At 34.0% G+C, this 12547-nt stretch overlaps 2 protein-coding genes across 2 annotated transcripts; one reads left to right on the top strand and one right to left on the bottom strand.

Moving 5' to 3' along the window:
* Positions 1–2217: 2217 nt before the first annotated feature.
* Positions 2218–6775, bottom strand: LOC132307594 (ribokinase-like). The gene is made up of 4 exons (XM_059805404.1): positions 5877–6775; positions 3417–3602; positions 2549–2744; positions 2218–2464 (listed from the first exon to the last, which is right to left on the bottom strand). The coding sequence occupies exons 1-4, from the start codon at positions 6534–6536 to the stop codon at positions 2373–2375; spliced, it is 1134 nt and encodes a 377-aa protein (XP_059661387.1). The 5' UTR covers positions 6537–6775; the 3' UTR covers positions 2218–2372.
* Positions 6776–9015: 2240 nt separating this feature from the next.
* On the top strand, positions 9016–12451 carry LOC132307593 (peptide methionine sulfoxide reductase B1, chloroplastic). Its single transcript, XM_059805403.1, has 5 exons — positions 9016–9248; positions 10084–10195; positions 11713–11778; positions 11877–12074; positions 12173–12451. Exons 1-5 carry the CDS (start codon positions 9059–9061, stop codon positions 12198–12200), a joined length of 594 nt encoding a protein of 197 aa, XP_059661386.1. The 5' UTR covers positions 9016–9058; the 3' UTR covers positions 12201–12451.
* The last annotated feature ends 96 nt before the right edge of the window (positions 12452–12547 follow it).

Here is a 12547-nt window from a genome sequence, read left to right as displayed (position 1 = left end):
ATAGTATTATTATTATTATTATTTTTAATTGGCAAAAACACACTGCACCCATTTATTTTTACATGAACTCAAACTCTTTCATTCTTTTTAGTAGAGGATATACGTAATGGGTGAGTACTTACCCATTTATTCAAAAGCTCAAGCTATTGGATAGTGTTGCATTGCGCATCCATTTATTTAAACTTCAACCCATCCAAATCCGATATAAGACAAGGTGTATCTTGAATTGAACTGAACACGTCTTACTATTTTACAGGTAAGGATTCAGTCCCCAACTACCATCCCTTTGAGGGAAATTCCCAAACCCCAACCATCTTGATATGTGTGTGTGTGTGTGTAACACCATTTGACAAATCATGATATTGGATATCATTTGATGAGAGTGCAATTAAGTACCACCAAACCATTGGTTCAAGTAACATAAATCCTTTGAAGTAATGTGGTGTGCATGCGTTGTTTACTTACCAAAACAAAGCACAAGGAGTATGGGACACAATTTCCTTTCCATTTCCTCCCCCAACCTTTTTTTTAGTAGGAAGTATTCAACAAATAGTTTAGATAGTCATGGATTCTGTATCACTTGGTAATTTTATTTTATTTTTTGACATTTAATGGTTCAGTTAAATCAAAACTAATGTTAAAATCGATTTGAGTCTTGATCCCATTCTTAAAGTTTTGATTGGTTGTTAAATATATGAATAAATGGATAGCACCATTTGAGAAAATAGTGCAGCGTTTGATGACTAATTATTAAAACAACACCATTAGTAATTTAGGCTATAATATAAAAATATTGTTACAAATTAAATAAACAAATGGGACGTTGTTTAGGACTAGTCTCTTGATAAAGAAATTAAATAAACAAATGGGACGTTAGTTCAAATTATTATTATTATTTTCTTGCAACGGTTGAGATTCTAAGAGAGATGTCTAATTTAAGGAGTTTCGCTTCATGAGATATGACCCCCCCAACTACTCTTTTGATATTTTATCCAAGTGCCGACAATTCAGTTTCCAAATTGTTTATTTCATGGTGGTTATGTCCATTTCTATCAAATTCTAATTTAATTTAATTTTTATTTTTAAAATTATTTCTTTATGTATAAACAATCATTTTTTCCCCTCCTTATTAGAGTTCAAACCTTATACCACCTAAGGCCAAACATTTGGTCTCGATCATATTTAATGTCTGAAAATTGAAAAAAATAAAATAAAATCGAAGGCTTTCATTTAAGCCACGCATTATGTTGCAATAATTGTAAGTTCTCTAGAGTGTGACCAAAAAATATAATTGATTATTTAGAGTAATGTTGACATCATTGCAAACTAGTGACGCTGAGGAAGGTGGACAATATAACCAGAAAAATGAATCCATTAATGGAATATTATTGAGTCGATTTTGGTTGGATCAATGCCCTTTCTGGAGGGTAGGTGCCTAAATATGGTTTTGGGTTGCATCAGCCTATAAATGTGCAAAATATTGCTTGATAATATCTGATGAAATGATGAAAATGGACGGACCACTTGTGTGGTGTTGGAAAAACTATTAGAAGGCCACACAAATTGCTCTTTCATTTTTTCAGAACCATATTTTAATTGAACAAAAATTAAGATGATATAATTTGATAGCATAATTTTTTTGAAATCATACTATAATCTATAGTGATTAAAGACTTCCTAAACTGAGGAATAGATTTAATATAGGAGTTAGTTGACTTGGTTAATTCAGATTATATTTCTATATTAAGGTTGTTTGATAACTTAATTCAACACTTAATTCTGAACCGATTCAATACTTATTCAATTAAATACGTTTGATAATGTAATTTAAATATCACTGAAAACGATAAAAGTTTAAATGATATTTCCCGTACAACTTCAACTCTTCCAATTTAGTTCTTAAAATTTCTCGTACCTAATTTTCAATTTTATCAAAGAGCACCTACTGCAGCTTGTTCTTAAATTAAATAGATCTTTAACTTGAGTTTAAAATCAGAAAATTTGATAACTAGAAATACTGGTTTCAAATCCCAAATCAGTTTGGACAATCTGCATGTAATTTAGTTGAGGTACATTCCAAACTCTTGCAAACCAAGCTGCTTTCTGTAAGACAAGCATAACCCATGTTATTTCATTGCTAGAATCGCTCTCTTTCGACAATACATATATATATATATAAAGGACAGAGAGAGAGGGAGAGAGAGTTGGTACGAGGAATTTACCCAAAAAATTATTGGTACAAGGAATCTGAGTTTAAATTTTCCTACAAGTTAAATAATCATTTATTCAATGGTACCTAAGAATTGAAAAAGAAAATGTCAGCTCTTATCTTCTACTTATGTGCATGTTGAGCCGACCTAGAAACAGAATCTTCAAAGTGACTGAAGAAGATCCAAAACTGATTTCCTGTCAGGCATGCTTGGAATTGCTCCTTTCACTTGTACACAGAGAGAGGCTGCAGCAGCTGTTATAAATGGCATAAGGAACTTAGTCGTACGAACAAATATAAATGGAGGGAAAAAAACCAGAAAAGGACCGCTATGCATACCGGCAAATCTCAAGCATTCCGTTTTGGACTTCCCCTCCACAAGTGCCACAGCGAAAGCAGCGGTAAAAGTATCACCAGCTCCAGTTGTGTCGAGGACTCTAGCAGCTGATATGATGGGTTGCTTAATGGGTTCTTCTCCTTCCACAAATAGAGCAGAACCTTTGGACCCAAGTTTTACGAGGATTTGTTTGACACCCTGAGAGGGAACACGCCTATATTCTGAATATATTTAAACAAGTAAAATTTGGCACAATTGCTGTCTAGAATGTACTTATCCAAAAAAAAATTGATATATGATTGTCACACCTAGAAGAACTATTCCTCTTGAATAAACCAAAATACTGGCGGAAAAAACGTACAAAACACCCACTTATTCTAGATGTGACTTGAATCCTGCGCCTCCCCTTAAGGAGAGCTAGTACACCAAAAATTTCCTATTGCTTTTGAATCTATATGGTATCTGATTAGAGAAGATAAATTTTCTCAGATAAATCTAAGGCAGTTCAGATTCCCCACCAAAAAAAAAAAAAAATTATTGATAATCCCCAAGGTAGCATTTGAAGCCATGAAGCTTTGATTCCTAGATATTCTGTCACATTTTGAACCCCTATAGATAATATCACGCATAATACAGAATTAACAAATTTTCAAATGATTGTGCATAACAAAACGGATATCACTTGCTATCCATCATTTAGAATGGATCAAAAGAAAATGGGAGCTGACAGAGCAACTAATGGCATCGATCAGTGTAATGATTTCATGAGATGGACTGTTCAAAATGAGACATCTTAGTGTGCCCAATAAACTTGGGTCTGGTAAGTAAGATTTTGGACAGTCATAATTAATTAGGTTTGCCGAAGCTCACCATTTTATGGCATTTTAGCACAGCTTGACTAATCTGATCAAAACTTTCAGTCTGCATTCCCGTTAAACGATCAAGTTCAGATTCATTTGGGCTCAGAATATCAACAAAACTCAGTAGTTCTGGTGGGATGGGTGCATCTACTCCTCCAGCATCCAGGATGACTGGGACACCAGCACTTCTTGCAGCCTGAAAATAATCAAGTTATGCAAGGATTTATCGAAATCAAACAGACCAAAAAACATTACAAATATATATATATATAGCCTCAAGGTGTAACTTGGAATGAGTTAATAACATAAGATGGAACCAGATTATCAAAGGATACAGAATAAAAATTTGAACAGCAATTTAAATTTCTCGAAACCAAAATGATTTTCAATGATAGTCTAGAGAACATATGCAGATCAAGTTAATAAATTTACTTAGAACTGCAAATAAACTAGTTTTCAAGGGTAAAGGAAGTAAAAGAAATCAAAACAATCAGAATTTTGCGGTTGGAAGCAGACAAGCATTGGAGCATAATAATAGCCTACATTACCACAATCATTTCAAGGCTTGGGACTTTTGACAGCAAACTGTGACATGACATGTTTTAGCAAAAAACAAAAACAGCATAATTAGAAAGACAAGAAAATATATATATATTTAAAGCATGGACACGGGTAAGGGATATAAAAACGTCATGACACGGACATAGAAAAATGATAAATTCTTGAAAAACAGTATATAGATATGGCAAGATATGACAATATACATATATGTATATATGTAAAGTTGCATCGTATGAATGTAACATAGAAACTAAAATCTATAAGCATCTATATATAATTTCGTATGATAAAATATACATCATGACTAACATTTGTTCATAAAATAAGTATGACTTCAAGCATTTTTATGAACTATATTTATAATTTATAATATTAAAATCACGTGGAAAATTTGATAGTTTTGTTGCATGTACATGGACTTTTGGAATAAATTAGATATGATATGTACAGAAGGATATGAGCTTCTTGGAGACTGAGGTGCCTAGCTGTATTTGGAGAATGCAAGATGAGAATTCATGGCTCAAGGAGACAGGAATGAATTTCAGAAAGATTCACCACAGAACCAAAGTTAAAAACCAGAAGAAACAAATGGGGCCTTTTGCGGTTCCTATGAAGATGCAGTAGAAGAAGATTTCCAATGAGGAAAAAAAATGGTTGCAGATTAAGGTGATAAGAAGCCTTCAATCTCCTCTCACACTACACAAGCTAATCAAGTAAATATTCTACTTTCTTTGACATTTCTCTTTCTTTTTCTTAAATTCTTCATTCCACTTCACTTGCTGCACAAGAGTTTTAGAAATTATTTATAATTCCCCAAAAGAATTATCTTTCAAAGAGTGATGATACTGTAATTTAGAAATATGATTCTTTTAAGTAACACATTTCAGGCTTAGTAAAGCAAACTCAATTTGTTATCTATAACACATTTTCTTTCATTCTGATTTGTCACAATGCAAAACGAGCATACCACAAGAAAAATGTTGTACTTATTTGAAATCCTGCAAAAGGAATTTCATTTTCTTATAATTGCTGATAAGATCCCCAATGGGCCTGCCCCACTAATAGGAAATTAGTTTCTTGAAATCCTCCAAGCATGACAAATTGCCTTTACAAGTTTACAAACAATCACGATTCCATCACCATCTCTGCTTCAAACACTTTTAAATGACAGAGAAGAAGCTTGTCTTTCCATCTGATAGAGCGAAGCTCACTGTTTTCTCTCCTTATCCACGAATCAACCACTTGAAGAAGCATTTTGTTTCAATTTATACGAGCTACACAAAATAGTATCCGAAGAATACCAGTATCCAACACAAATATGTCCCCCTTCAGAAGTAAGGGTGCTTCATAGGTTTCCCATAGTACCATTATCCAGTTAACATCAAACCTATATTCTTTTGCGATTTAATCTATCCTGATAGTGGTGCAAACACCAATAATAGATAAACATGTTCTACTTATATTTTGATAAGTAACAAGGTTCCTTAATCTGACTAGTGTTTCTCTACCTTTGATCAGCCTGCAAACTAATCAGAATGTCAATGCAATCCTAGGCACAATAACTGACCGGTCTCTTTCACTTGTATAAAGTTTTCTAGTACGCACACAACAAATTCACAGAAACTGATGATTTAAACTTTAGTTGATTCGATTAATTAAAAATAATTATCCCTACATCATTAAGTTTAAGATATATATATATATATATATATATATATATATATATATATATATATATATATATATTTCATCTATCTTGCATTACAAACTAAATATCTTTCTGTAAAATGAACACAAAGACCATAACAAATCATCCATAGAAGGAAATGAAAACCCATACAAAACATTAAATTATATATATGCATTGCAAATTTGCAAAAATGAAAATAGTATCAAAGAAAGCCCTGACCTTTGCAACTTGAATGTTGACATAATCTGGGATTTCCCTCTGAAGCAAAACAATCCCAGCACTCCTCACAGTCTCCAGGTCCTCCTCAGAGAGAGTTTGGGGCCAACAACTCATGTTGGCACCCCCAACAATGATGATGGAGTTTTGGCCATCAGATTGGAGCATCACCACAGCATGGCCAGTAGGTGCAGCAGACACAATGTTGAGGTGATCAAGGTGGACCCCACCACCCTCAAGTGCCTCAGCAATCAACCTCCCATGAGCATCCTCGCCAACCTGTCCCACAAAATAAGTTGGGTATGACAGCTTCCCACCGCACACAGCCTGGTTGGCCCCTTTGCCACCAGCTAGGGTTTGGCCAGTCTTGGCTGAGATGGTCTCACCCTCCTTGGGGAGTCTGTCAATCTCCACATATATGTCTGCATTGGCTGATCCAACAACCACCAATGGTGGGATGGTGCTTTGTATCGGTTGAATTGGGGTTTTGGAGGGTTTTATGGAAAAAGAGGGAAGTGGTGTTGTTCTTTTGGGTGATGGGTGGTTGTTCTTGTTGAATTGAATTAGGTTGGTGTTGAGGTTTCTGGTAGATTGATTTGTTGGGTTGATTGGGGTTGTGGGTTGCCAGTGTTTTGATGGTGAGAATGCTGCCATGCCTCTCATCTCTCCCAAGATCGCACTGTGCGTGTTCTTGTTTGGGTGTGGGAAGTGTTGGGAGTTCGATGGATACGGGAAATTACAGGAGAATCACTAGGTTACGCGCTTTTCTATAAGGGTGGATGACAATCTCGGACAATCTCTGCCTTCTTAAACTATATTGTATTTCACGCGCTTCAATGGAGAGGGGTAGTAGATAATATTCTCTATGGATTTTTGATGAGTAATATAACTGGGACGGGTTTAAGATTCGAGTTATTTTATTCAATTTAGACCAATATTTAGGCTCGTTAAGCCCCACGAGGAAGAGAAGGAGAGGAATCCACCTGTCTCAATTCTATTGGTTCATGGTGTCAAAATGACGTGGAACCTCCGCTACTGTCAATAATTTCTCCCCACAATGAATGATATGGCCAGAGGTGGGCGTCCACACTCCACGTGGCCAGGAGTGCCACTTGGACAGTTGGACGGGCCATCTCGATTTTTCCAACAACTTTAATAATTTTTTAAAAATCTTAACTCAAGTGAAGGACTACGTATCATATTTATTTTATATATTTATAATCTCGATCAACCTTTTTTTCAATTCGTTGTAAATTTTAATTTATTGTATATTTATCTTTTGAAGATTTATTTTTTGAATTTTTTCTTATTTGTTCAAGTTTAACTTTTAGAATTTCGGAAGAGTAACTAATCTGAGAATTTCCTCTAACCCAAATTGATAATTTCTATGTCTATGTTCGTGTGTACAAATAAATCCAGATGTAAATCATTATTAATAATCCAATAAGGATGAAAATGTATTGGATAGTTGTATTGTAGATTCTTTGTATAAGTATTTGTATGAATAAATTATTAAATGATTTTGAACATATTTTGGAGTAGGGTTGTAATTCGGACGGGTTGAGCGAATTTGAGGTATAATTTGAGTCTAGCTCACCATATAAAATGTTAAGCCCAAGCTCGACTTTAATTCTATTATCAACTTTAACTATTCAACCCAAGTCTAACACATCCTTATATTTTTAAATTCGGGCTTACAACTCGGGATTATATTTCGGGTTAAATTTAGGGTTACTCATATGGCTAATTTTTATACCAAAAATTTAATATGCTCTTGAATTAGCTTTAGATTAAATTACTCTTAAACAAGAAGAAGTTTAAAGATTTTTTTTTATAGATTTTTAATAAATTACAACCAATTTTTTAAAAAATTAATTCTCCTAAATATTAACATACAATAAGTAACATTTAATAAAAAAAAGTAATCATAATTTAAATATTATATATAATATGTTTAAAAGTAAAAATATATATGAAAATAATATTAGAATTCGGGTTTGAGTTGGCTCGGGTTGCTAACACTTCAATCCAAGCCTAATCCTAATTAAATTTGGATTGATATTTTTTAACCCAAACCCAACTTTGATTGTAAAAATGATTACTCAAGCTGTAAAAAAATCGGGGTAAGCTCGGGTAGTTGCACCCCCTTACTTTGGAGTATATTTCATATTATTTGAAAAAAAAAATTTCCAAACAAAACATTTAAAAAAAAAAAAAATTTCCAGACAAACTAGGAAAAAGGCTTCAAAATACGAGCATATCAATTCGGAAAATTGGTATCATACCAAAACCATTGAGTAATCCCCATCTATTTTGTAGTAGGGGTGCAGCTTGGGTTGGGCAACTCGAACCCACTTCGAGCCTAGTATGAAATTTTTGCGGGGCTTGAATAATCATTTTTATAAGTAAGATCGGGTTTGGGTTGAAAAATCTTAATCCAAACTTAATTAGGGTTGGGCTTGGATTGAAGTGCTAGCAACCCAAGCCTAACCCGAACTCAAATTATAATATTTTTTCATATGTATTTTATTTTAAATAATCATTTTTCGTTTGAGCTTCTTTTCTTAAATCTTAAATTTTTTGTATGTAAAATTTAGGAGAATTAAATTTTAAGAATTTGTTTGTAATTTATTAAAAGTTTGTAATATATATATTTTGTTACTCAATTTAATCTAAAAGTAATTCAAGATTAGATTAAATTTTCATGCGGAGATTGTCCATTTGAGTAATCCGGATTAATTGGACTTTTTAACTAGAAATCTAAGTCTGAGATGCAAACCCGAGTTTAAAAGTAAAAGAATGAGTTGAGCAGTTAGGGTTGAAGGTATGATTAAGATTAGGCTCGCGTTAAACATTTTATATATTGGATTGAGCTCAAATTTTACCTCAAATCCGTCCAACCCTTCGAGTTGCAATCCTAATTTAGTAGAAAAAAAAAAAAAAAAAATCCCCACGTATTTGTATTACTGTTGCATTTTATGTATAGACGTGGTCACGTGGCTGATGTAGTGCCATCTGTCTTGGTGCATGGACTTGAGAAAGCCACTTGTAAAGGTCAAAATCAGCTACTTATCAGACCATGAAGATAATCGATAACGACCAATCAAATTAATGAAATACCAAACATCAAAATATAACAATAATACGCATATTTCCGGATAGTATTAGTTTGGGATCGGCAAGAAATGACTTCCCATGCCATAATAAGCAGTTTGAACTTTCCTACTAACTTCTCCTCACAACCCCATTTCAATTTTCGTTCCAAAACCAACTTTGCTTTAGCTTTTCAACTGTTAAGCAGATCTACAAGAAGAGTTCTCTCAAATCGTGCTATGGGCTCTTATGCTTCTTCTCAGAAACCCGACAAAGTTTATGGTCCGTCTCTTCTCTTGAATTTATTTATATCCCTTAATTTTATTCTTCAATTCAAGTATTTTCTTTTTGTAATAATTTTCTGTCATGGGTAATATGCTTCCTGGTTGAAATTTACAATTTCCTTACCATGTTTCTTGGAATTTATGTAGAGTTTTGTGTTATGTGAAATTATTAAATTGGGTGTTGATTTGCTTCTGATATATGAACTAGTTAATATATATACATACACATATATACCTATATGTGTATATATATGTGTATGTATATATATATATTTCCCGGCTTTATATATATACCTATATATATTAATCATAAACAATTTATGATATGAAGAATCTGTTTCTATTTGACTTTGAAGTACGGAGTATATTTTTCTGCTGAATTGGTGGTTTAGGCTTGTAAATGATCGAATTGCAAGAGGAATCCAGGTTTTGATGAAGTGGAAGCTTGAAGAATTTGGGTTTTAAATTTTTTTTAATAGCTTAGATGATCATTCTAACTGTTTCTAGCCCAAATATTCAAGCCAAAACGCTTAAAATGATCAGAACTTAACTAATCCTTTTTATCAACTCCAATAAAAAAGATATACCTTTAAATGAATGAAAATGGTATTTACCCAATTTGTGCAACTACTAGTTTAATGATATAACTGCATATTTTGGTCTTAGTTCAAGACTTTAAGTGTCCTTCATGTTCTGGTTAGGTGATATATATGCTTTGAAAGAATCATATTCCTCCTAGAATTATCATTATCATTCTTCTGCTCATCTTCTTTAATTTCTAATATAGTTTGTTTTCATTAAAAGTTCAATATTAATTGATGTGTGTTGTCTAGAGACAAGCAAGGTAGGTTATACTTCTATAAGTGATGAAGAATGGAAGAAGCGGCTCACAGGGGAACAATTTTATATAACCAGGCAAAAGGGGACCGAGAGGGCTTTTACTGGGTATGATACCTTTTACATTTTATTCGTTCAACTATTGGCCACTGTTTCGTTTCCTTTAAAATTTAGTTTTGTGCCAAAGATCTTCTTTATCTCTGAGACTGTGGAATTTAAATATTTGAATGTCTAGAGTGTTCCTGAAATATTGGAGTTTGAAATTATCTAACGTAAAAAAATTCTTCAAATGCTTGCAATTTTAAATATTTTTATGCATCCATTGGGGAATAATCTCAAAAATCAATGAAGCATTGTCAGATTTATGATTGGTTTCCTTCTGTTAATTGTGAAAATGTGACCAATTTTAAGTTGACTGTAATATATTATTGCCCTTACTTCTATTGACTCAAGTAGCTATTTTCATAATGTCTTCATGTAGTATGCAACTAGCATCACAAATACTGCAGAGGCTTTCGTGAACTTGTATAAGAAATTTTGAGAATGCTGCCAAGGCAAAAAAATTATGACTTCATCAGGCAACAATCTCATTCTCACATATCACCATTTTTTTTAGGAAGGTAAGCACAGACACCAACTATTGGCCAAACGGGACTTGAACCCTCGACCTCCCATGCAGGAAGAGGAGGATGTACCACTTAAGCTAAAGCCTTGGTCACAAGTCAAAATTCAATATAGCACTCCCAGAATATTAATGGGTTTCCATTGTTAATATGGATATGTTTACCGTTATCAAGATTTACACCCATATATTGCTGCTCCTGACTGTTGACTTAAGGAATTAGTTTCATCATTTCTTCATGTAGTAGGCAACGAAAAATTGTTGAGGCAGATATTGGGGTCTTAGCACCAACTGGGTACTCCACTTCTTTGCTTCTTTCTGTACTAAGAATATGAAAGAAGTGGAATTTAGCCTCTATCAGTCTGCTTTTGTTCCCAAATCACTTTTTTTTCTTCTTTTTTTTGCTCTCAAAATATTGTTCCCATAATTTCGCACTCAGAACTGAGAATTCACTATAGCTACCATGTTTGAACAAAAAGGGAGAGAGTCTACAGCCTCGATGCATCTTTCAGGCTGGCATTTGATGTCGAGATTTGGTTAGGGTATTACAGGCCTTGTAGCCCAAGTGGGTCCTGCAAAGAGGTCCTAATGTTCCAAGGATGGGTGATCTAGCCTCACAAAGTGTGTTTCTTAGTATGTCGACATATGCGGACTTTCTTTTTATGTACCTCCTCTCCCCTCCAAACAAAAGCAAAAAGAAGAGTAATAAATTGTGGAGATATGAGAGGTGGTTTACCTTCACCCACCGCTTGCATCAGGATAGCATGTATACAGCATTCTGGGTGTATCTTGCTCCTGCACATCCTGATGCATGCTCGGGCTTACATGCCCATCAGGAGATCGTAGCAACTGGGCATATTGGGTAAGAATGACAGGCTTCAATGCATTACAGAGAGGGAAAAATGCTTACACCTGAAACTTAACTCTACTCAATAATTTAAAATTAAACAAAATTTGTTTTTACCATATATCTATATCATCTGCTATTTTATCTCTTGTTCAGGGAATACTGGAACACCAAAACCCCCGGAAATTACCACTGCATATGTTGTGATACCCCTCTATTTGAGTAAGTATTATACCTAGGTGTTTTTGCTATTATAACGATGAAACTTTTTCTCATTCAACATTTTTGTGAAATTGATAGAACACTATTCTGTTATCTAGATCATCAACCAAATTTGACAGTGGAACTGGTTGGCCATCCTATTATCAGCCCATAGGAGACAATGTGAAGTCAAAGTTAGACTTGTCAATTATTTTCATGCCTCGCCAAGAAGTTGTCTGTGCTGCTTGCAAAGCTCATCTTGGTCATGTCTTTGATGACGGCCCCCCACCCACAGGAAAGCGTTATTGTATCAATAGGTATGTACTTTCTTCTAGTTTTGGGAATTGCCCCCTCCTCCTTCCCTTCTGGATATATTTTTTTATGATCTTAATGTCAATCATGGTTACATCTGCAGTGCCTCCCTGAAATTGAAACCGAATTAAGAGACCAAAGTCGGGCAAGCACACTAGAAGAATACGATCTTATGCCAAAGTTTGATATGAAACTTGTATGTATATTTGGACTAGTTGTTCTTTAAGCTCTTACTTTGAGACTGAAATACTCGAATTGTATTGTCTATGCTGATTATTTGTCAATTGCTCCAAATTGAGTATGAGCATACGACGAGAGTGACGAAATACTTGTAGTGAAATGTTGAATGCAATCAATAAATGCCTATCATAGAATTGCAGAAGTTTATTATAGTGGAAATTTTGTATAAACCGTGGCTAGTTAAATTCTGAAAGTTTTGATGAATTTAAATGGCTTAGTTGCGAAAGGGTTTGTTGAG

This window comes from Cornus florida, unplaced genomic scaffold (assembly GCF_030987335.1).
Source record: "Cornus florida cultivar Cherokee Brave unplaced genomic scaffold, ASM3098733v1 CherokeeBrave_3.0.0_Hap2_Chr05, whole genome shotgun sequence".
In the NCBI taxonomy this organism is placed as follows: Eukaryota; Viridiplantae; Streptophyta; class Magnoliopsida; order Cornales; family Cornaceae; genus Cornus; species Cornus florida.
Note: the sequence above shows the minus strand (reverse complement) of the source record. Positions and strands in the feature narration are given on the sequence as shown.

What these genes read in the sequence shown, in the direction of transcription:
- LOC132307594 (XM_059805404.1), bottom strand. Translation starts at nt 6,536, where the DNA reads ATGAGAGGCATGGCAGCATTCTCACCATCAAAACACTGGCAACCCACA. An exon ending in TCAACATTCAAGTTGCAAAG is followed by an intron (nt 3,603 to 5,876) that starts GTCAGGGCTTTC and finishes GATTATTTTCAG; the next exon opens with GCTGCAAGAAGTGCTGGTGT. An exon ending in TGCTAAAATGCCATAAAATG is followed by an intron (nt 2,745 to 3,416) that starts GTGAGCTTCGGC and finishes GTTCCCTCTCAG; the next exon opens with GGTGTCAAACAAATCCTCGT.
- LOC132307593 (XM_059805403.1), top strand. Translation starts at nt 9,059, where the DNA reads ATGACTTCCCATGCCATAATAAGCAGTTTGAACTTTCCTACTAACTTC. An exon ending in GAAACCCGACAAAGTTTATG is followed by an intron (nt 9,249 to 10,083) that starts GTCCGTCTCTTC and finishes TGTGTTGTCTAG; the next exon opens with AGACAAGCAAGGTAGGTTAT. An exon ending in ACCGAGAGGGCTTTTACTGG is followed by an intron (nt 10,196 to 11,712) that starts GTATGATACCTT and finishes TCTCTTGTTCAG; the next exon opens with GGAATACTGGAACACCAAAA.